The 26,441-nt window shown below is 39.5% G+C and overlaps 1 protein-coding gene across 4 annotated transcripts in view; it reads right to left on the bottom strand.

Annotated features, from left to right (window-relative positions):
- Positions 1 to 26,441, bottom strand: part of arhgef10la (Rho guanine nucleotide exchange factor (GEF) 10-like a) — a 254,732-nt gene that overhangs the window by 100,879 nt on the left and 127,412 nt on the right. For all 4 annotated transcript variants that reach the window (XM_061892200.1, XM_061892202.1, XM_061892203.1 and 1 more), the window contains one exon: positions 8,131 to 8,231. In XM_061892200.1, the coding sequence (XP_061748184.1) occupies positions 8,131 to 8,231 (101 nt within the window). The remainder of the gene's footprint in view (positions 1 to 8,130; positions 8,232 to 26,441) is intronic.

Here is a 26,441-nt window from a genome sequence, read left to right as displayed (position 1 = left end):
ATTTTGGATAAGATCGGGCCATCTGCCCTGCAAGATGAATTTGAGCGCCAGAAATAGACAATTAGAGTAAAAAGTTGAAATGAGTTTTCGCTTGCTCAAACACAACCATTCTGATATTGATTTGTTTTCTTTGGCTGCGACTTGGCAAGGACGTTACTTCAAAGTCGCCCTCCAGGACAAGAGAGCAAAGACCGAACATACTGCTTCCTGTCAACAACACCTGGTAAGATAAACTCTGTTCCTTTGCCGCCGCTTGAAGAACAACTTCAAGGCCTATGCATATCGAACACACACACACACACACACACACACACACACACACACACACACACACACACACACACACACACACACACACACACACACACACACAAACACACACACACACACACCATGGACCATGGCTACATATGCACACAAAGGACGGAGCAGCGCCCCTAGTGGCTGGCAGGTTTGGGCCGGATGCCTGCCATCTCCCCTCCTGTTACAAGTCTTGTGGTTTCTGTGTGTATGTGCTTATCGGATAGCAAGTTCCAGGTCCAAGTCCAGTGGCCATGGTTGAAGTGCTGGCTGTCCAAAGTCGGGACCCGGGGTGGACCACTCGCCTGTGCATCGGTTGGGGACATCTCTGCACTGCTGACCTCTCTCCGCTTGGGATGGTCTCCTGCTGGCCCCACTATGGACTGGACTCTCACTATTATGTTAGATCCACTATGGACTGGACTCTCACTATTATGTTAGATCCACTATGGACTGGACTCTCACTATTATGTTAGATCCACTATGGACTGGACTCTCACACTATTATGTTAGATCAACTATGGACTGGACTCTCACTATTATGTGAGGTCCACTATGGACTGGACTTTCACAATATTATGCTGGATCCACTCGACGTCCATTGAACCAGTTGCCTTAGGTAGATTTAGTTCTTCAGGAACCTTTTGGAGTTCTTCCTAGCTAGATGGGACTTTTGGAAGCTACCTAGAACGCTGATTGGTTGAACACAGTTGGTGGTGTTCCTAAAACCTATTTTGCAAACACACAACCAACAATACAGATTATGTGAAGACTACTTGTTTATTTCCTTTTTTCTTGTTTATTTCTGTTACGAAAAATGAAAGAGGTTTGTAAACGACAATAAACTGCACATAGTTTAAGTTCCTGAATTTTCCTGCATGTCGAAAGTTCCTTTCATTTTGTTATTTACAGATAAACACTGACATGTATTATTGATATATTGTTATTTACAGATAACACTGGCATGTATTATTGATATATTGTTATTTACAGATAACACTGACATGCATTATTGATATATTGTTATTTACAGATAACACTGACATGTATTATTGATGTATTGTTATTTACAGATAACACTGACATGTATTATTGATATATTGTTATTTACAGATAACACTGACATGTATTATTGATATATTGTTATTTACAGATAACACTGGCATGTATGATAGATATATTGTTATTTACAGATAACACTGACATGTATTATTGATATATTGTTATTTACAGATAACACTGACATGTATTATTGATGTATTGTTATTTACAGATAACACTGACATGTATTATTGATATATTGTTATTTACAGATAACACTGACATGTATTATTGATATATTGTTATTTACAGATAACACTGACATGTATTATTGATATATTGTTATTTACAGATAACACTGGCATGTATTATTGATATATTGTTATTTACAGATAACACTGACATGCATTATTGATATATTGTTATTTACAGATAACACTGACATGTATTATTGATGTATTGTTATTTACAGATAACACTGACATGTATTATTGATATATTGTTATTTACAGATAACACTGACATGTATTATTGATATATTGTTATTTACAGATAACACTGGCATGTATTATAGATATATTGTTATTTACAGATAACACCGACATGTATTATTGATATATTGTTATTTACAGATAACACTGACAAGTATTATTGATATATTGTTATTTACAGATAACACTGACATGTATTATTGATATATTGTTATTTACAGATAACACTGACATGTATTATTGATATATTGTTATTTACAGATAACACCGACATGTATTATTGATATATTGTTATTTACAGATAATACCGACATGTATTATTGATATATTGTTATTTACAGATAACACTGACATGCATTATTGATATATTGTTATTTACAGATAACACTGACATGTATTATTGATGTATTGTTATTTACAGATAACACTGACATGTATTATTGATATATTGTTATCTACAGATAACAATGACATGTATTATTGATATATTGTTATTTACAGATAACAATGACATGTATTATTGATATAATTGCGTACAAAAGCCTGACTTCTCATTATACAATTTGGTACACTTTATCTTTTAAATCATGTTGTTTTGTATATTATTGCTTTGTATTTCAATCATTTCCTTTTTATTAAACTGACTGTGACCTAATAAAGTTAGTTTATTGACATGCTATCAGTGTAGATTCAACCTAGTAAACCACTCCTCCAGACGTCATCAGCCTGATTTGTAGAAAATACCTGAACTGGAACTTGCCATAATCATCTTAAAAATCCCCAAAACAAGCTACAAAGCTTTAATTAAAACAAGTCAAGATGTTAGCGGGGCGCTATGTCGTTAATTGGCAATTTAGCCAGAAGACTGCTGAGAGGGGTCCGTCGCTGATTAGCCAGTGAGGAAAATCACTCGAAAAAATGCCTTCAGCACCGATGGAACCTTTGGAACCTCTTATCTCGGGCACCCTTCTGAATTTGGATGCCAATCAAAATATAAACAACAAATCCTCTACAAATGTTAAAGAGGTCCTATTACACAAAACCAACTTTTCTAATAAGTTGCTAGCTGTTTTTGTGTATTTAATATGCCTTGTGATGAGGGGGCGAATTGTCCAGGGCGTACCCCGCCTTCTGCCCAAATGCAGCTGAGATAGGCTCCAGCACTCCCCGCGACCCCGAAAGGGAAAAGCCGTAGAAAATGGATGGATGGATGGTATATCCCCATAAGTCCCGAAGGTTTCAAACCAGACCATGGAGGCAAGGCGGAGATATTCGTTGAAACAATGTCGCCTTCCTCAAAACTGGAATAACGTGCGGAATGTGAGACTTTAGTGACATACTTTGCCTTGGTTCCATTAGCGGATATCTCCATATATGGTAAAGGTTTACCCGAGTCGGCCATTTTTATTCAGTTGTAGTCTGATGTTGTAGTCACTTTTGTCTATCCTCTTGTTTTGGGGCAGGCTGGCTCGTACGTGCACATGCATCCTCCGCAGTAGCCACTTCTATTACAAAGTAGTGTATAGTTTGGACCCGGACAGCGGGGCAAGCAGTGGCCCTATTGAAATGGCTGTGTTTTTTCCTTCTACACTTTTGGACGCCTTTTTGAGGGCCTTAACATGCACGAAAAGTCAACATATTTTGCAGATGCGTCAGGTAGAGGGAAAAAATTCATATTTTGGGGGTCTCGAAAATGACATTTCAAAATTGTCTCTGTAGCACCACTTATTAAGTCTACCAGTTTCATGTATCGAAACGAAAATGGCAGGAGACGTCTATCATGAAGGGACGCACATAAAAGTCTCTGGAAGCCATAACTGAAAACAAAAGGGAAGTCGGCCATCTTGTTTTTCCTCGTCCATTTTCGGTGAGAATTAGAGATCGTACTTTAACGAACTCCTCCTAGGGACTTTGATCAAATGAGTGGCATTTAAGATTACAGATAGTACACATATAGGCTATGATATATTGCAAACACATTTTTCTTACGCCATAAGATGTGGGCGTGGCATGGCGGCAAACTTTGCGAGGATGTTTTTTGACATTTTCTGGCGAGTAAAAGGGGTGGTACTTTAACAAACTGCTCCTAGAGACTTTGTCTGATTGAGTCGTGGTTAAAATGACGGTTAGTACACGTAGAGAGAGGTATGTTGTCTACGCAGCATGGCGCCAAACATTGCTTCAATGATACACCTTAAAACTCGAAACGTTAATATCTCGGCTCCAGAAATTCGGATCTTGATCTTATTTAATGGAAATAACGATGCTGACACCCTGAGGTGCCGGATGGGTCAGTAGCTGTTCCGATCTACTCCTAACGGGCGGAGCCTAGCGGAAAAAACTGCCCCACGCCATCATTACTTTAAACGCCATTTATGCACTTAATTGATCAGCAACAAATACTAAACTGATGGGTGATGATAAATTGCGAAACATGTGCAAATGACAGGAAGTGGGTGTGGCATAGCGCCAAACTTTACAATCTGATGGTTCGCTGCAAAACACGAAAATGTTGTAAACTCGATTTTCCAAGTTCAGATCTTGATGAGAATTGCTAAAACTGATGAGGGTGTGAGGTGGCTTTATTAATTGTGTGAATGCTCCCTAACATTCACACAAATGCTTTTCTACACTAAAATTCATGTATTTATTATTCAACTTATTATTATTATTCTTCTCCAGATTTTGGCGCGCTCTACCTTCCACATGTTTCATCCAATTCAAACCGCTCCAACTTCAAACTGTTCAGCCTATTCGGGAATCGCGGGCTTCCCCGTGACACATTCCCAAAAATACCAGATTTCCCAGAATTCCAGGTTTTCCGGGACATTTTTCCCATTTGAAATTTATTGGCCATTTTTTTTAACTTCCACCATTTCCACCGATTTAAACCATTCCACCTTCAAAATATTCCACCAATCTGGAAATTCTAACTATTATTTTTCCAAGTTGAAAAAAAATGTCAGGATTTTCCAGAATTCCTGCTTTTCCGAAGCTCTATTTCCACCATTTTTTTCTGGCGAATACTCCTCCCACATTTTTCAACCCGCTTCAACCGTTCCACCATCAAAACATTCCTCTTAATTAGGACAAAAAAAAAAAATAGTTTTTTGAACTGGAAAAATTCCCGGTTTTCCCGAAATTCCAGGAATTCTGTAATACTATTCTTCATTTCAACATGTTACTACTTCAACGGATTTGAAAAATTTCGACACAAACCATTTCAACTCTCAGATCATTCCAGTTGTTTACAATTTCCCCAAAAATTCCCGTTTTCTCGAAATCCCCAATTTTTTTCCTGAAATTCCCATTGAAAGCAATGGGACATTCTTCAAAGTTCCACAACTCCCACATTTTTCATGTGATTCAAACTGTTCCAACTTCAAAATATTGAGCCTGTTCAGGAATTGTGTGCTCTAGTTCAAGAATTAAATAAAAAAAATCCAGGATTTCAGTTCTACTTCAGCATTGGAGCATTCCTACGCAGTTCCTTCAGGAATTGCCTCATCTAGTTTTATTTGATTTTATTACGGCCCGAGCAGTCATTTTTGAGGCCCTTAACATGCAGGAAAAGTCGCCATATTTTGCAAATGCGTCAGGTATGGCAAAATGGTTAATTTGGGGATCCCGAAATTTTTGGTAGGAGTTATATATGTCAGTAGATTCGTTATGGAAGAGCTAAAAACAACAAAATTGAGTGGCCGTCAAATGAGGGCCTGGCTTGCTGGAGGGTTGTGGCACGAAACCAGACAGTCAGAAGGTGGCTTGAAAAAGGTCTGTAAAATATAATCTGAGACATTTTGAGCAAAGAACCACAGTCACATGTTATGTAACCACAAGGAAGTGTCACGACTCGGACTGTGGTGGGGTTTCTTTTCCTGAGGTCCAAAGCGATTGGAGTAAAGAAGGTAAAGACATATTTAATTTTACTCATAAAAAGGAACAAACATAACAAACTTGGCTATGAAAACCAAACTAATTCTACAACGTAAACTATGGACATGAAAACAAAACTTTAAATCTATGGCATGGATAACGATAACGTACTTAGAAAGGAACAGGATCACCAGCATGGATATCATGTGTTTGTAGAAGGTGATGTCGCCAGGCTGACTGCCTGGCAACTGGGGCTTAAATAATACTGTGGTGATTAGTGAAGACAGATGCGTGACATGGGGACAAGCTGAAAACTAATTGGTTGGCATGGTAACAAAGCAAACAAGGAATTGAAGTCTGAAGAAACACAGAACATAACTAAACAAAACATGATCACAAGACGTGACAGGAAGTCTTTTAAATGTAGACAAAAACTCATAAACTCAAAAACTCATCCTTTCAAGACATTACTTTCCTACACGGACTGTTGTTGTCATGGTTACATTCTTATGAACAAGAATTCAACATCTCATGCGACTGACTTGGTATCCAGGGTCTCAAACCGGGATCCAAACAATACGCTACAACGAGGATGGCGGGTCATCATGTTTTCCTTCACCAGCTAACAGTTTGCTGATTGAAGTCCTGGACGGAACCCGTCTCCACGTGTGACGCAGAGGAAACCCCGCTGATGTGACCTCATCCGTGAAATTGAATCAAGAACTCCCTCCTGGTAATTACACTTGCCTAAATGGGAAGGCAAAGTGTGGGTGTAATACAATTAACACGGAATTGCCAAGCTGACCACCACGGCGCTGGTCGGATTCTAAATGGGCCGTCAATGAGAACCGCCAGGGTGCGTTCTGGTGTTTACTACGTGTTAACACTAAGGGTGGACATCACACGGCGAGGTTGGCGGTGAAACAGTGGAGCGCCTCGAAGGCACTACTGCCACCTGCAGGCCTGGAGCGGAACAGATGATGATTTCTACAAACTTGTATGTGACCGCCACTAATAACTGACATTCTTTGGTTTTGACCACTGATTGCCTTCAGTCACGTGACTTCTTCCCCAAAGTGAAAACTGGTGGTGGTCGAGCAAGCCAAAATGTCTTTGATTGATTGAAACTTTTATTAGTAGATTGCACAGTTCAGTACACATTCCCTACAATTGACCACTAAATGGTAACAGTCTAGTGTGCACAACTGAGTACACATGAGGCTTAAATCTTCCTGCAGAAATCAGATACAAGCAAAAACAAAATCCAACTATGCAATGGGATAAATCCTATTTTCTTATTTAAATAAAAGATTTGTGGAGTGATATCAAGGATTACAGTATTTTTATGAATATAAGTCGCACCTGCCGAAAATGCACAACAAAGAAGAAAAAAAACATATATAAATCGCACTGGAGTATAAGTCGCATTTTTTGGGGAACTTTATTTGATAAAACCCAACAGCAAGAATAGACATTTGAAAGGCAATTTAAAATAAATAAAGAATAGTGTAGGTTATATGAGGCATAAATAAGCAACTGCTATGTTAACCTAACATATTATGGTAAGAGTCATTCAAATAACTATAACATATAGAACATGCTATACCTTTACCAAACTATCTCTCACTCCTAATCCATAAATCACATGAAATCTTATACGTCTAGTGTCTTACGTGAAAGAGCTAAATAATATTATTTGATATTTTACGGTAATGTGTTAATAATTTCACACATAAGTCGCTCCTGAGTATAAGTCACACCCCCGGCCAAACTATGAAAAAAAGTGGGACTTATAGTCCGAAAAATACGGTATATGAAGATGTATATTTGAAGTGTGGGCGACTCTCCAAAAGCTGTGGGATTCTAGTGATTACCCTTTTGCGGAACCAACTCTGATATCAACAAAAGAAACAATCATGTCATAAAATTGTCTATAAATAAATAAATAAAAACAATCGAAAGCAGTGTCTAAACACAGTGTAGCTCCTCCTCTGAATGCAAGTGCTCCTACAGCAGGAAAACAAATGATGTATTCCGACAAAATACTAAATCTGGCAAGACGCTGCAAGTTGTTGTTGTTTTTTTTCTCTTTAAAAGGATTTTTATGTCGTTTTTGTGTTGCACTTTTTAAAAAAAGCATAATGTTCTTTAAAGCAAACTAATTGTCCAGTCATGATATTAAAACTTGAACATGATCTGTCTCGGGGACAGTTATTAATGACGGAAATGTATACGTGTATATTTGGAGTTAACTATAAACAAGCTGCGATTAATCACGATTAAATACCTCAAACATTGACAGGCCTATTTATAATACATTTAGTCAAAATTATATTTTTTATATGTTGTAAATATAAGCTTCATCATGTCAGAACTATAATAGATAGTAAGATATGACATGACGTGTTGTGTGTGCTCTTACGTTGTGCAATCTTGGCCAAGTGCATCCTGTTGACCCAGGAGATTTTGCTGAGGGGGTTTGGAGTGTTGAAGACCACCATGAAGCTGACAGGACGACCGGACCTGGAGAACAACAAAAACATCAAGTTGTTGTTGTTTCTTAGCCCTGTTTAAATTGGTACACACGAGGGTTGCGCGGTATACCAGTACTAGTATCGTACCGTGATACTAATTAATCATATTCTGTACTATACCGCCTCTAAAACGTACCGGAGGAGCATGTTCGGCAGTGCACGATCACAGAGTACTTAGAAGCACACACAGTGTGTAGACAGAAAAGGGAGACGGGACGCATTTTGGCTTGAAAACTGTCAGTAAAGGTGAAGTTATAACACTGAAACAGCCTCAGGAACAGCTGATTTAAGACATGGCTAGCTAGCTCTCGGCTAACATCCATCCACAGGGTTTTAGCTACTTCTAAATCACTAAACCTGGCCTCCGTGGCGACAAATAAAGTAAGTTTTTTACAAGTAGCATTATCACTGCAGGACGAGTAATGGCTAAACATGCTTCACTACACCTGATGCCCACTGTAATGATACCAAGTACAATAGTGTATCTCATCAATACTAAAAATATGAATTTTTCCTTTTTCAAAAATTAATATTGTGTCTATAACTCAGGAAATACGTCCCTGGACACGAGGACTTTGAATATGACCAATGTATGATCCTGGAGTGACTTGGTATCAGATTGATACCTAAATATGTGGTATCATCCAAAACTAATTTCAAGTATGAAAGATGAGAAGAATGAGTGATTATTACATTTGAACAGAAGTGTAGATAGAACATGTTCAAACAGAACATAAGCAGATATTAACAGCAAATGAACAAGTGGATTAATAATCAATTTTTACAGTTTGTCCCTCATAATGTGTATAAAATAATAGGTGTATAAATGACACAATATGTCAGCAGACATGTTTACTTACTACTAAAAGACAAGTTCACCATTTTATTTAAGGACTAAATGACAATAATAAACATGTTTCATGTACCCTAAGATTTTTTGCTTAAATAAAGACAATAATGACATGTTTTATGGTTCCCTTTGTTTAGAAAAGTATCGAAATAAATTACTACAAATACTACAATATTGGCATGTGCACAACACCGGTACACACTTTGACTGCCAAAATGTGATCCAGACCATAAGAAGACCGCACAGGTACAAAGAAATTCAAAATGGGTCTAATGTATGGAAATGGATGTTTGAGGAACATATTTGCTAACAATCTTAAAACATACTAAATAAACATCAAGTTGAATGTGGAGTTCTGCAACATTTCAACAATTGCTTCAAAGAACGCCAAATAAAGGACTAGTTAGGCTGAAAGCAAAAATAGAAAATGGACTCCATTCCGAACTTTGGCTAGCAGGACAAAGGCCGCCTTTGGAAACACGGTCACGTCCCTCCACTGTGTGAGTAGCAATTTCAAATGAAAGCCTGCAGCCGGCAGCTAATATCGGAGTCTGTTTACTCACGTCTGAAGCATAATTAAAATCTACGCTTGTTCTTGAAAGGGAAAAGAAGCCAAGGTTTCATGATGAAATTCCCAACTGGCCTTCACCTATCTGGATAATCTTAGTGTGGCCTGAAACAAACAAACAAACAAATAAAGCAACACACCTCCCTTGTAGGACGCAGCATCAGAGCAGCCTTTGACAGCGGATAATGGCAAGAAAACTGCATTTTCTAGATCAATTCCCGAGAGGAAGACGCCTTTCATTCGTCTGGCGGCGAGTTTCTTCCAACCTTGTGGCCTCTGGCAGGTGTTTTAAAACAAGTCGCAGTTAGACTTGACCGCGGTGAGACTTGGAAAACCTCCAGCTGCGGCTTTTAGATTAAGTGTTAAGTGCACGGAAAAAAACCTTCAGGACATGTCCAAGAAACGGGCGGGGGGTGATTGATTTAGTGTGCACCTGTGGCATCCTGGATGAGGTGAGTTGCTATTTCACTTCACGTCCAGGCTGGTGACAGTGACAATCATGGCCAATCACATGTTCATTGTTATGATCTAGATTCTCCAGTCTTTTTGTGTTTTCTCTTGGTTTTGGACTCCTTCGGTTCCTGTTTGTGCACCTCTTAGTTGGTTTCCATAGTTAAATAAATGATAAATGGGTTGTACTTGTATAGCGCTTTTCTACCTTCAAGGTACTCAAAGCGCTTTGACACTACTTCCACATTTACCCATTCACACACACATTCACACACTGATGGAGGGAGCTGCCATGCAAGGCGCCAACCAGCAGCCATCAGGAGCAAGGGTGAAGTGTCTTGCTCAGGACACAACGGACATGACGAGGTTGGTACTAGGTGGGATTTGAACCAGGGACCCTCGGGTTGCGCACGGCGGCCACTCTCCCACTGCGCCACGCCGTTACTCATTATTTTCACCTGCCGCTTGTTCCGGACGCACACCTGTTTTGTAATCACTGTCATTAGTTAAGCCTGCCTTCTCCCGTCAGTCTGTCTGACTTCGTAGTTTGTTTTCATACAACAAGTAACGACTTCTGTTTTTCCTGCTCGCTACCTGCTAGCTTCCACGCTAGGCCATTTTGTTTTTGCTAGCTTCCATGCAAAGCTACTTTTTTTTTTTTTAGCTCCCATGCTAGCTCTTTAAGTTCTTTGTCTTAAGTGCTTTGCGCACGTTTTTCTTTGTTCTGACTGATTTATTTCTTAATAAAAATTTTTTCCTACCTGCACGCTGTGTCCGAAGCCCGTCTGCATCCCTGGGAGAACAAAACCCGCAACACGATGCAACCCGGTCGTTACACTTCATACTTTTCAGCTTCTTTACAAGCATACTTTTCTCCTCCTCGGGGAGTTTGTGAGCAGGAAGCAGCGTTGTATTGTTGGATCTAAAATGCCAACTTGTTTACTACACACCAGGGTTGTCCTGATACCAAGATTTTAGTACCGCTACCATAATGTACTTTTCTAAATAAAAGTGGACCACAAAAAATTTAATTATTGTCTTTATTTTAACAACAAATCTTAGGGTACATGAAACATATGTTTATTTTTGTGATTTAGTCCTTAAAATGTTGAACATACTAGACAACTTGTCTTTTAGTAGTAAGTAAACAAACAAAGACTCCTAATTAGTCTGCAGTAACATATTATGTCATTTATACACCTATTATTTTATACACATTATGAGGGACAAACTGTAAAAATGGATTATTAATCTACTTGTTCATTTACTGTTAATATCTGCTTATTTTCTGTTTGAACATGTTCTATCTACACTTCTGTTCAAATGTAATAATCACTTATTCTTCTCTTCTTTGATACTTGACATTAGTTTTGGTTGATACCACACATTTAGGTATCGATTTGATACCAAGTAGTTACAGGATCACACAATATAATACCTAATAAACCAATACTGATGAACAAAATCCTGATGTAAAGGGTAGGTGTCGCACTATTTTCTGGTTGAGCATGTTCTATTTACACTTCTGTTAAAATGTAATAATCACATATTCTTCTCTTCTTTGATACTTGACATAAGTTTGGGATGATACCACACATTTAGGTATCAATCCAATACCAAGTAGTTACAGGATCATACATTGGTCATATTCAAAGTCTTTTGTGTCCAGGGACATATTTACTGAGTTTTTGTTTTGTTTTTTTAAAAAGGAAAAAAGATTTTGTGACGATAAAAAGTAGTGTGTGTGTGCCGTGTTGTTCCAGACCACAGCAAACTTTACCCAGCTTGCAAAGATTGTAATAAATCCATTAGAAGAAGACAGCCTGTTGTTTCCTTGAACTTGGACACACATCTATACCTTTGGACATTTTAAGATACTCGTTCCCAGAACTTATCTCAACCTCTGAGAAGTTTTACTAATATTTTCAATCAGTGTAAAAATGTTTTGAATAAATATTACATTTCAACATTTCTGTCAATTAATTTGCAACAGCCTGCGACATAGTCATTTTGATAGTAGGCTGATACAACTAATATAGACACTTACATCATGTGTTGTCTTCATTATAACACTTATATAAGACTTTTAAAGTCATTTTGATAGTAGGCTAATATAGCTAATATAGACACTTACATCATGTCTTGTCTTCATTATAACACTTATATAAGACTTTTAAAGTCATTTTGATAGTAGGCTAATATAGCTAATATAGACACTTACATCATGTGTTGTCTTCATTATAACACTTATATAAGAATTTTAAAGTCATTTTGATAGTAGGCTAATATAGCTAATATAGACACTTACATCATGTGTCGCCTTCATTATAACACTTATATAAGAATTTTAAAGTCATTTTGATAGTAGGCTAATATAGCTAATATAGACACTTACATCATGTGTTGTCTTTATTATAACACTTGTGTAAGACTTTTAAAGTCATTTTGATAGTAGGCTAATATAGCTAATATAGACACTTACATCATGTGTTGTCTTCATTATAACACTTATATAAGAATTTTAAAGTCATTTTGATAGTAGGCTAATATAGCTAATATAGACACTTACAACATGTGTCGCCTTCATTATAACACTTATATAAGACTTTTAAAGTCATTTTGATAGTAGGCTAATATAACTAATATAGACACTTCCATCATGTGTTGTCCGTATTATATCACTTATATAAGACTTTTAAAGTCATTTTGATAGTAGGCTAATATAGCTAATATAGACACTTACATCATGTGTTGTCTTCATTATAACACTTATATAAGACTTTTAAAGTCATTTTGATAGTAGGCTAATATAGCTAATATAGACACTTACATCATGTGTTGTCTTCATTAAAACACATACATAATACTTTTAAAATAAATTTTGATAGTAGGTTCATATAGACACATCACGTGCTGCCTTCATTATAACACTTACATAAAAAGAGTTAAAGTCATTTTGATAGCTAGTATAGCTAATATAGACACATGTTGTCTTCATTATAACACTTACATAAGGTGTTTAATTTACACGCTCCAAAGATATTTGTTTTTTTGGGGGGGTATTTTTGGTCCTATATGGTTCTTTCAACATTCTGGGTTGCTGACCCCTGTTTCAATCCAACAAGTGATTGCGATGTCACCTGCTGACAAAATCAAGTCTGGTCAGAATAGAAGATGTGAAAGAACGTCGGCGCTCTAACATTCTTCTTCTTACTGCTACTCTGAAAACGGCTTTTCAATCAATCAATTAATCAATCAAAGTTGACTTCTATAGCCCTAAAGCACTAGTGTCTCAAGGGAGTGCACAAGCCACGACGACATCCTTGGCTCAGATCCCACATCAGGGCAAAGAAAAACTCAACCCAGTGGGACAATGAGAAACCTTGGAGAGGACCGGTGCTTTTGATGTTTGACGTTTCCTGCTGACGGTGCTCATCCACAGCGGGGAAGGTGTCAGCTGCTTGGAACAATCATTCATTCATCTTTATTGCGTCCGCGGGGAAAAGAGGCAGTAGCCGGGACAAAGTGGTCCCGGAAAGTGCACCAGGGAAACTTCCATTAATAATGCAGTCTGTTTGATTTCCACACAGCTGGACTGACAAGTGACCAAGTGGCAGCCGGCTGCTGACACCTCAACAAACATTGGCAATAATGCTCACTGGCAGCAGGTACACAACAACACCTCAGCCTATCGTCATGGCAACAAACATTGGCAATAATGCTCACTGGCAGCAGGTACACAACAACACCTCAGCCTATTGTCATGGCAACAAACAAGGACTGCTTTTTTATACTCCAAACATTAAAATGCAGTCTGAAAGAGAGGTGAGATATATATATTTCATTTCATGGGACTTAAAGTTCAATGCACAGACAGTTTGTGTGTGTCGGCATGGCAACTGCATGCCCGTCACAGCAAAGTGGTCGAGTGCAGTCGAGTCCTGCTCATCCAGGACAGCTTGTGACAATCACACAGGAAATTGGCCCCAGGTGAGCCACTTTCACTGGTCTGTTAATGTGTGTGTGTGTGTGTGTGTGTGTGTGTGTGTGTGTGTGTGTGTGTGTGTGTGTGTGTGTGTGTCTGTGTGCGCGTGTTCTTGTAATTCTAACCTTCTTGAGACATCAACAAAGAAAAGTACCTTCCATATGAGGAGGTGCTAGGTTTTCCAGAGTATAATAGGTCTCTTATTCTTTGTAATAACATTGTTATTCTGAAGCTAACTGTGGAGGAGGCGTGGCCTGCAGCAAAGCGGGATGTTGCCAGGACCGGCCTCGAAATCAGCGACAGGTGCGTAGACGGCCCACCTGGGCCTTTTTATCTAATCACCTGTTGCTCTGTTATAAGCAGCAGCCAGGAGGAGAGACAGGGTTGGGGCTGGAGCCAGAGCGCGAGTGAGGACGAAAGAGAAAAACACAATGGCTGGAAAACAACTGAGAGACTTATTGAAAAATAAAACAATATTGTAACCCTGAAACAGGCTCTCATGTCGATGCGTGGGGGTCTGAAGAACCCCCAGGAGGGCAAGCCCAACACTAACAAATAATAAATCAATTACTTCTTACCATTGACGCAACTTCTTGAACATAAAAATGCATGAGAATGTTTTATATTTTGAATGTTATTTTTAACACTATGTTTACAAGTGGAATTATTCATTACTTATCCTGTTAAGCAATGTCAGCTCAGATTTACCCGAGAGCCAGATGCAGTCATCAAAAGAGCCACAGGTTCCCTACTCCTGTGCTAGGACCAAAATCATGGTCTCAATACAGTAAACCATTGCATCTAATAGAGAACCAAATACTAGAGTCTGTGAACATTGCTCCAAAGTCAGGACTTTTTTTTGTTGATTTAATATGCATACAATTAATTTAAAAAAATATATAAATATGTATATACTTACATACTGTAATAACAATACATAATGAAGATTAAAAACCCATTACAAACCAAAAAAAAAAAAAAAAAACTAATAGCTTAGCTTTTTTTTATTTGCATAGTATGTATATATTATTAATATTGTAAATACAAATATTTGTATACCATATTTCCTTGAATTGCCGCCGGGGCGCTAATTAATCTAAAACCTCTTCTCACTCCAGCACTTACCAAAGGTATGCAGTAAAAATTTGAGTGTGATGTAAGTTTGGACCTTAAATCCTACTGAATAGCTCTTAATCTTCTTCCCCTTTATGCGATTTCAAATGATTGAAATCAGCCTCCTCCATTTTGAAAATGATGACAGGTGAAGTGTCACTCGTGATGTCAGGAATGTGACCAGGTGGTTTTACCAAGCCTTCATTAATTATTTTGGGAAGTGAGTTTGACCTGTCTCTGGCTTTAACGAGGACGACAAAAGAGTGCAGACGGAGCTGACGGCTAAATGCTTTTCCTTGCAATCCGTGGGTTGGTTGGATTAGCGGGCATCCAACAATGTCACCTGACCTCCTCTGCCAGGATGTGGTCTGATGCCATCGTGTCAAAAATTGAAGGGACCAATTAGCACTCGTAGAGGCCGTGGTTTGGATGCAGAGGACACATTTCGCCACACCTGGTGTGTGTGTGACAGTCATTTAACTTTAACTTTAACTTTAGATTGCGGGGAAAAACATGCTTAAAAGGGAACTGCACTTTTTGTGGAATTTTGCCTATGGTTGACAATCCTTCTGAGAGACAGGACGACGCATGTGAGTTTTTTTTATGTTTTGTTAATATGAAATAAAGGTAAATAAAAGTGGAGCCAAAAGAAGCTCTGTTATTCTGCCTATAAAATAGGATAAAGTCCCATTCAAAAAGTGCCAACAATACTCCATTTATATTTGGTGACTTGAACATTAACAAAGTATTAGTGATATTGTTATTATAAACGCCAACACAGACGGACTATTTATAGCGTGATGTCACTTCCTGTCTGCCTATGTTGACATCATCGACTGATCAGCTGCTTCCTTGCTCCTTGTAAGTTTATTCTAGATCATAAACCTGGCCTCTCACCTGGAAAGTAAGTTGCTGAGGATGTAATCTGACAAGTTGGCACCTTTTGACCGCCAATTTATGGCGAGAACCACACAAAAAGACGTTTGGTTGCTTTTCTTTGCGAGGATTATATTTATAAAGCCCTAAATCATGTGTCGCAAAGGGCTGCAAAATCTGTAACTTATAGTCCAGTGTTGCTAATACATGGAAACATTGTTTTCTTCTACAAACCCCGTTTCCATATGAGTTGGGAAATTGTGTTAGATGTAAATATAAACAGAATACAATGATTTGCAAATCCTTTTCAAGCCATATTCAGTTGAATATGCTACAAAGACAACATATTTGATGTTCAAACTCATAAACATTTTAGTTTTTTTGCAAATAATCATTAACTTTAGAATTTGATGCCAGCAACACGTGACAAAGAAGTTGGGAAAGGTGGCAATAAATACTGATAAAGTTGAGGAATGCTCGTCAAACACTTATTTGGAACATCCCACAGGTGTGCAGGCTAATTGGGAACAGGTGGGTGCCATGATTGGCTATAAAAACAGCTTCCCAAAAAATGCTCAGTCTTTCACAAGAAAGGATGGGGCGAGGTACACCCCTTTGTCCACAACTGCGTGAACAAATAGTCAAACAGTTTAAGAACAACCTTTCTCAAAGTGCAATTGCAAGAAATTTAGGGATTTCAACATCTACGCTCCATAATATCGTCAAAAGGTTCAGAGAATCTGGAGAAATCACTCCATGTAAGCAGCATGGCCGGAAACCAACATTGAATGACCGTGACCTTCCATCCCTCAGACGGCACTGTATCAAAAAACGATATCAATCTCTAAAGGATATCACCACATGGGCTCAGGAACACTTCAAAAAACCACTGTCACTCAATACAGTTGGTCGCTACATCTGTAAGTGCAAGTCAAAGCTCTACTATGCAAAGCGAAAGCCATTTATCAACAACATCCAGAAACAGCACCGGCTTCTCTGGGCCCGAGATCATCTAAGATGGACTGATGCAAAGTGGAAAAGTGTTCTGTGGTCTGAGGAGTCCGCATTTCAAATTGTTTTTGGAAATATTCCACATCGTGTCATCCGGACCAAAGGGGAAGCGAACCATCTAGACTGTTATCGACGCAAAGTTCAAAAGCCAGCATGTGTGATGGTATGGGGGTGCATTAGTGCCCAAGGCATGGGTAACTTACACATCTGTGATGGCACCATTAATGCTGAAAGGTACATACAGGTTTTGCCATTCAAGCGCCGTCTTTTTCATGGACGCCCCTGCTTATTTCAGCAAGACAATGCCAAGCCACATTCAGCACGTGTTACAACAGCGTGGCTTCGTAAAAAAAAAGAGTGCAGGTACTTTCCTGGCCCGCCTGCAGTCCAGACCTGTCTCCCATGGAAAATGTGTGGCGCATTATGAAGCGTAAAATAGGACAGCGGAGACCCCGGACTGTTGAAGGACTGAAGCTCTACATAAAACAAGAATGGGAAAGAATTCCACTTTTAAAGCTTCAACTACTAGTTTCCTCACTTCCCAAACATTTATTGAGTGTTGTTAAAAGAAAAGGTGATGTAACACAGTGGTGAACATGCCCTTTCCCAACTACTTTGGAACGTGTTGCAGCCATGAAATTCTAAGTTGATTATTATATGCAAAAAAAAAATAAAGTTTATCAGTTTGAACATCAAATATGTTGTCTTTGTAGCATATTCAACTGAATTAGGGGTTAAAAGTATCTGCAAATCATTGTATTCTGTTTGTATTTACATCTAACACAATTTCCCAACTCATATGGAAAAGGGGTTTGTAAAATTTAGTGGGTGCGGCTTATTTGTAGTCCGTAAAATACGGTCCATAGAATGTTGTCCCGTCATTCATCTTTGTGTTAGCACAGTAGGGTGAAAATGATCACACGTCAGACGAATGACGGTGGATTCATTTTAAAAGTAATTCCAAATGTTCATTCTTTCGACAGCCCCGACTGCGGTGCTCTCCAATTGTCGGCAGCTGCATTAGAATGTGAGAGAGTCCTGGCAAGAATACTGAACAAAGAACACAGGAGAGATGTATCGTGCAGAAGGAGAGAGAAGACACGCTCGCTTGGCCTTGGCGGCGGAACGGAGGCTGAGCCGACGTCGTCAAGAGCTGCAAATATTCCAAATTGTTGACGCCTTCAGGGGCTGAGGGTGTGAGATTCAGATGTGGAGAGTGATGGTGTTGGGAGGAAGAAATAAATAACACAGACTCATCTGACCAAAGTTCCCAGGAGACAGGTGTGCCTGGCATAGTGATGGCTAGATATTCTATTTGACTTCATTGATGGGCACAAAGGTTCCCACGACAAAGCCATCACTTCGACTTTAAGGCAGTCAACACACGCGCTGCCTTAAAGCTGCACACCTGTTAGTTAACATCTTCTAGAATGTGGTGGTGACATGTGGTCTGTCCTCACCTAAGCACTTGGAAATATCCTTTTTAGCAATCATATAGAAATGATCTATCAGATCCTGACCACATTAGGCCTAAAATATATTTCATGATATATACTTTTCTTTCTCCTATGTCCCCCCCTCACTTGTGGGGGGGGGGGGTCGGTCCGATGACCATGGATGAAGTACTGGCTGTCCAGAGTCGAGACCCAGGATGGACCGCTCGTCGGGACCTAGGATGGACCGCTCGCCTGTATCGGTTGGGGACATCTCTACGCTTCTGATCCGCCTCCGCTTGAGATGGTTTCCTGTGGACGGGTCTCTCGCTGCTGTCTTGGATCCGCTTGAACTGAACTCTCGCGGCTGTGTTGGAGCCACTATGGATTGAACTTTCACAGTATCATGTTAGACCCGCTCCACATCCATTGCTTTCGGTCCCCTAGAGGGGGGGGGGGTTTGCCCACATCTGAGGTCCTCTCCAAGGTTTCTCATAGTCAGCATTGTCACTGGCGTCCCACTGGATGTGAATTCTCCCTGCCCACTGGGTGTGAGTTTTCCTTGCCCTTTTGTGGGTTCTTCCGAGGATGTTGTAGTCGTAATGATTTGTGCAGTCCTTTGAGACATTTGTGATTTGGGGCTATATAAATAAACATTGATTGATTGATTGATTGATATAATGTAGCCTCCTTTTTTGCAAATAAAAGATAATAGAAGTACCCAAAAGCAGTGAAAATGTCACGTTGTGTAAATGGTAAATAAAAAGAGAACACAATGATTTGCAAATCCTTTTCAACTTATATTCAATTGAACAGAATAAAAAGACAACATACTTCATGTTTGAACTGGAAAACGTTAATTTTTGCAAATAATCATGAACTTGATATTGGTATCAAGCCAATACCAAGTATTTGCAGAGGCAGTATCAGTGTTGATGCTGATACTTCCAATTCTCAAGATCAGTGGTCCCCAACGTTGTCCTGTCTCACTAAATGAATATTACAACTCTTGTGTTACAGTACATCAACATTATTGCACATTAATGGACATCTACAACACTAATGTACCAGATTGTAGCCAAAGGCAAATTTTTCATGCTCATTTTGTTTGCTGAAAATAATGCATGGAGTACATGAAACTGGTCCCTGGTGGGGAAAAAGGTTGGGGACCCTGTTCAAGATGATTGAATGATAACATGATGGCCGTGTCACAATATCAATGATAAATGGGTTGTACATCCACTATATATTGAAATGTTTTCCACCTACTGGGTAATTAAAAATGATTACCATATTTCCTTGAATTGCCGCCAGGTATATAGTATGCACCTGCTTAGAATTACTGCCGGGTCAAACTCGTTTCGCAAAATAATTAGCACATGCTTAGCATTACCGCCGGCTCAGGATTAACGCCGGGTCAAATTCGTTTTTCGTAAAATATTATTTTTATTAACGCATGTCTAGAATTTCCGCCGGGTCAAACTCGTTTTGCAAAATAATTAGCATATGCTTAGGTTTTAAAATAATTAGCGCATGCTTGCCTTTACTGCATGCCTTTGGTAAACACCGGAGTGAGAAGAGGTTTTTAATTAATTAGCGCCCCGGCGGCAATTCAAGGAAATACGGTATATATCTTATATAATGTATTGGGATATCCAAAACTGATATCCCGGTATTTGTAGGCAGAAACGCAGTATTTTCAACAAAACGTGCAAAGAGTTTAGTATAAACACATCACCACAGTGCTGGTACTACCAGTGTTCTGGAAATTAGTTGTAGTTACTTGTTACTTAACTAAAGAAGTCATTTTTCTAATGGGGAAAAACATTTTTTTTTTAATATATGTCATATGCAGTTGAGAGGAGTTTCTGAGAGCATCGCATGTGTGCTTTTAGAGGTGATGTCTGCTGCCAAGTGACCTTTTAGATGAACTGTATTTGTTAGCGTTAGCAGTTAGCAGCGGTAGTTTGGCGCCTCCCACGGCTGTCCTGTGGAATCGTTTCACCAAATGGTGTTATCTCTGGTTAGGAAACTCTCTTTGAACCACATCTAAACTACTGTAATGTGACACCTTCCCGAGATACCTTCACAGATTACAATCCGTGCAAAAGAAAATTCTGTCGTTGTCCGAATAATTACATCTAGGTTATCACAAAACGTTGTGTTACATTGAGTTCTGCTCAGCCTTCTTAGAGGACAAAAGCTGTCTTCGACCCAACCAAGCTTATAAAACTCTACTCTGTACGATGGGAAGCGACATGAAGGTGTCGGTTTCTTTCTGCTATTGTAATCCGCAGGAAGATTTTGTCTTGACCCGAGATCTACAAAGCGGAGAGGAAGCAGGACCTGACTCCCCTCCAGGCACCTTTTCTTTGAACTGTTTTGGGACCAAGGGACACGGCTGTTTACGACCTTTTCTTTGAACTGTTTAGTAATCAAAGGCGATGTTACTGCATCTGTCAGCAGACTAATTAGGAGTCTTTGTTTGTTGACTTACTACTAAAAGACAAGTTGTCTAGTATGTTTACTATTTTATGTAAGGACTAAATGACAAAAATAAACATATGTTTCATGTATCTTAAGATTTTCGGTTAAAATGAAGCCAATATTGAAATGTTTTTGTGGTCCTATGTTTTGAAAAGTATCGGAAAGATTTGGAATCCATCTCAAGACAATTCCATGTGAACCACCAGAGCAACTGTTGTGTTCCATTCCGTAGAACATCTTTTGCCCAGACTGCCTTTTCAATAAAAGGACCACAACTATGGAACTCTTAAACTGACACTTTGAAAAGTAAATTTTCAGTTGTCACTTTCAAAAAACAAATACAATTATGACTAGTTGAGCAGCAATCATGTTCCCATGTTTAGTTTTTAATAATTTTTACTAATTGTTTTTTATTTAGTCTGCACTTTGTGTTGTTATTATTATTGGCTTTTATCTAGTTTGTACTTGGTCTGTATTATTTCTATTATCATTATTATCAACTCATTTTTGCCTTATTATTTTTATTTTCCTGTTTTAATGATGTTGGGTCTGTGGTGTTGTTGTTGGGGACAAGTGTTGTAAATTAACTTTGGCTACAAACACTAAGATGCATACATTGGATAAATGTTTCAGATATTTATGTTTTTGTATCTAGCCTTATTTCAAATAAACTTTAATAATAATCTGTTAGTAGAACAAGAAACGAGAGAAAAAAGGTTGATATCAGTATGTGATCGATACTGGTGGAGGCCAAAATACAGCGATTAAGCATCCGTATCGGACATGAAAAAGTGATATTGGACCACACTCGTTGAATGGCAACCTAGAACACTGGAATTTTAATTTTCCTGAGGGAACTCTCCTGAAGGAATCAATAATGTACTATCTATACATCTATCTAGAAACCCCTCTACTTGCAAAAGTCTAAAAGACGTTGAGTGAATTGAGAGGGCTGTAGTGTTGAAATGAAACATATCCCGTCACCAAGGGAGGATAAGAAAGATCAAAGAAATCCTGAAAGAATAATGTGGTAACATATCTTCCAAACGTCTCTTGAGGGATGAGCGACACTCGCCCGAGTGAGTGTGTGAGCTCTGAGAGTCTGGATGTGTAACGAGCCTGAGGGGCTGTGACCGTGAAGGCCACATCACAACTCTCTCATCTTCACACTCAAAGTGCTCGCTGACCCCTTCTGACCTTTCCACGTGACCTTCTTCAACTTGTTGCAGGTTCCTCTCAGCCCTTTTGAACGCAGCACTGAGCTTTTAAGCCATGACATAACCAGGTCGACAAGGTTCTGCTGATATTTAATCATTAATCAGCTGATGACTTTATGCAATTCTTTAGTAAGAAAATTGAAGTCATTAGAAAGGAGATTAAAGACAATGCGTCCCAGCTACAACGGGGTTCTATTAACACTGACACGATTGTATATACGGCGGATACTGCCCTCCAAAATACTTTCTCTCATTTTGAGGAAATAACATTAGAGGAATTGTTACAACGTGTAAATGGAATAAAACAGACAACATGTTTACTTGACCCTCTTCCTGGGAAATTGATCAAGGAGCTCTTTGTATTATTAGGTCCATCAGTGCTAAATATTATAAACTTATCACTCTCCTCGGGCACTGTTCCCCTAGCATTCAAAAAAGCGGTTATTCATCCTCTTCTTAAAAGACCTAACCTCGATCCTGACCTCATGGTAAATTACCGACCGGTGTCTCACCTTCCCTTTATTTCAAAAATCCTTGAAAAAATTGTTGCGGAGCAGTTAAATGAACACTTAGCGTCTAACAAGCTATGTGAAACCTTTCAATCCGGTTTCAGGGCAAATCACTCCACGGAGACAGCCCTCGCAAAAATGACTAATGATCTATTGCTAACGATGGATTCTGATGCGTCATCTATGTTGCTGCTCCTCGATCTTAGCGCTGCTTTCGATACCGTCGATCATAATATTTTATTAGAACGTATCAAAACACGAATTGGTATGTCAGACTTAGCCCTGTCTTGGTTTAACTCTTATCTTACTGATAGGATGCAGTGTGTCTCCCATAACAATGTGACCTCGGACTACGTTAAGGTAACGTGTGGAGTTCCCCAGGGTTCGGTCCTTGGCCCTGCACTCTTCAGCATCTACATGCTGCCGCTAGGTGACGTCATACGCAAATACGGTATTAGCTTTCACTGTTATGCTGATGACACCCAACTCTACATGCCCCTAAAACTGACCAACACGCCGGATTGTAGTCAGCTGGAGGCGTGTCTTTATGAAATTAAACAATGGATGTCCGCTAACTTTTTGCAACTCAACGCCAAAAAAACGGAAATGCTGATTATCGGTCCTGCTAGACACCGAACTCTATTTAATAATACAACTCTAACATTTGACAACCAAACAATTAAACAAGGCGACACGGTAAAGAATCTGGGTATTATCTTCGACCCAACTCTCTCCTTTGAGGCACACATTAAAAGCGTTACTAAAACGGCCTTCTTTCATCTCCGTAATATCGCTAAAATTCGCTCCATTCTGTCCACTAAAGACGCTGAGATCATTATCCATGCGTTTGTTACGTCTCGCCTCGACTACTGTAACGTATTATTTTTGGGTCTCCCCATGTCTAGCATTAAAAGATTACAGTTGGTACAAAATGCGGCTGCTAGACTTTTGACAAGAACAAGAAAGTTTGATCACATTACGCCTGTACTGGCTCACCTGCACTGGCTTCCTGTGCACTTAAGATGTGACTTTAAGGTTTTACTACTTACGTATAAAATACTACACGGTCTAGCTCCATCCTATCTTGCCGATTGCATTGTACCATATGTCCCGGCAAGAAATCTGCGTTCAAAGGACTCCGGCTTATTAGTGATTCCCAAAACCCAAAAAAAGTCTGCGGGCTATAGAGCATTTTCCGTTCGGGCTCCAGTACTCTGGAATGCCCTCCCGGTAACAGTTCGCGATGCCACCTCAGTAGAAGCATTTAAGTCTCACCTTAAAACTCATTTGTATACTCTAGCCTTTAAATAGACTCCCTTTTTAGACCAGTTGATCTGCCGTTTCTTTTCTTTTTCTTCTATGTCCCACTCTCCCGTGTGGAGGAGGTCCGGTCCGATCCGGTGGCCATGTACTGCTTGCCTGTGTATCGGCTGGGGACATCTCTGCGCTGCTGGTCCGCCTATGGACTGGACTCTCGCGACTGTGTTGGATCCATTGTGGATTGAACTTTCACAGTATCATGTTAGATCCGCTCGACATCCATTGCTTTCCTCCTCTCTAAGGTTCTCATAGTCATCATTGTCACCGACGTCCCACTGGGTCACCAATGTCCCACTGGGTGTGAGTTTTCCTTGCCCTTATGTGGGCCTACCGAGGATGTCGTGGTGGTTTGTGCAGCCCTTTGAGACACTAGTGATTTAGGGCTATATAAGTAAACATTGATTGATTGATTGATTTATCTATTGTAGTCTAGAATCTTACGGAGCGTGACCATTTCATTTGGGCAGCCTGCTAACATAAACTAGCAAGCACAGGCGTTTTCCTGTTTTTGGTGTTTTAGTTCTTGTCTAGCGCTCTTATTTTCTAGTTTTTCATTTCCTGTTTCTGGTCCTTGACTTTGTCTGCCAGCCCACCGGTTCTCAGTTTGCAATTAACTCGAATTCAGTTCAGATTTGTTAGAACTTTGTTCAGTGAATACTTACTCTACAAACTGTTGCTAACTGCTAGGATACTGTAGGGTCGCGTGCACCCAAAGCTTCACTCGTTCTTTGTTTTTCCTTATTTCAAATTCCTTTTATCTGCATGCTTTCTCCTACTGTGCTCTGCATATCGGGATCACGACAACCGGCGCTCTGCATGCGACCACATTGCCACAGAATGTTCCAACCAGAACGAGACACCACGGAGGACTACAAAGTCGAGAAGAAGAGAGTTTTGGAGGAAATGGAGGCGGAGCTTTACTCACCGGACGACTACCGTATTTCCTTGAATTGCCGCCAGGTATATAGTATGTGCCTGCCTAGAATTACTGCCGGGTCAAACTCGTTTCCCAAAATAATTAGCGCATGCTTAGCATTACCGCCGGGTCAAACTCCTTTCGCAAAATATTGTTTTTATTAGCGTATGTCTCGAATTTCCGCCGGGTCAAACTCGTCACGTCACGAGTGACACTTCACCTGTCATCATTTTCAAAATGGAGGAGGCTGATTTCCATCATTTGAAATCGCATAAAGGGAAGAAGATTAAGAGCTATTCAGTAGGATTTAAGGTCCAAGCTATTGAATATGCTAAAAAGAACAGTAAGCAGCTATGTTTTATTAATATACCGTAGCTGCGTGTGTCAAATATGAGTCATTAAATTACTCCCGCCTCCTGGTGGTAGAGGGCGCTAGTGATCCTTCTTGCGACTACTCGGCTGCAGAAGAAGTGACAACAAGCAGCAAGAGTGAGCAGCCATCCTTAATTTTTTCCTCTCGCTTGCACTTTTAACATGGAGGATTACATATCTAAAATAAAACAGTTTTCTAAACTGGACTTTCAATGGAAGCAGGAGGTAATAAAGGAAGATCTCCATCGAGACAGAGAGACTTTTAAAACTGAAGAAAGATAAGGAAGACTTCTATAAACAAGTTATCGATGCTTTTGATCAGAAAGAGCTGCACATGGACTTCATTTATAAGTAAAGGTAAGACCATAATAACGTTTTTTTTTATTAAATGTGCTTTTCATGAGGGTATCCTTACATCACACTCAAATTTATAAGCGCAGGCCTAAATTTACCGCATGCCTTTGGTAAGTGCCGGAGTGAGAAGAGGTTTTAAATTAATTAGCGCCCCGAGCTCATCTAAGATGGACTGATGCAAAGTGGAAAAGTGTTCTGTGGTCTGACGAGTCCACATTTCAAATTATATTTGGAAACAGAGGACGTGGTGTCCTGCAGAACAAAGAGGCAAATAACCATCCGGATTGTTTTAGGCCCAAAGTTGAAAAGCCAGCATGTGTGATGGTATGGGGGTGCATTAGTGCCCAAGGCATGGGTAACTTACACATGTGTGATGGTATGGGGGTGTATTAGTGAACAAGACATGGGTAACTTACACATCTGTGAAGGCACCATTAATGCTGAAAGGTCCATAAAGTTTTTGGAGCAACATATGTTGTCATCCAAGCAACGTTATCATGGACGCCCCTGCTTATTTCAGCAAGACAAGTGTTACAACAGCGTGGCTTCGTAAAAAAAAGAGTGCGGGTACTTTCCCAGTCCAGACCTGTCTCCCATGGAAAATGTGTGGCGCATTATGAAGCGTAAAATAGGACAGCGGAGACCCCGGACTGTTGAAGGACTGAAGCTCTACATAAAACAAGAATGGGAAAGAATTCCACTTTCAAAGCTTCAACAATTAGTTTCCTCAGTTCCCAA

The sequence above is a fragment of the Nerophis ophidion genome, linkage group LG02 (assembly GCF_033978795.1).
Source record: "Nerophis ophidion isolate RoL-2023_Sa linkage group LG02, RoL_Noph_v1.0, whole genome shotgun sequence".
NCBI classification, from domain to species: Eukaryota; Metazoa; Chordata; class Actinopteri; order Syngnathiformes; family Syngnathidae; genus Nerophis; species Nerophis ophidion.
The sequence above is the reverse complement of the archived record's forward strand: the minus strand, read 5'-3'. Positions and strand labels throughout refer to the sequence as shown.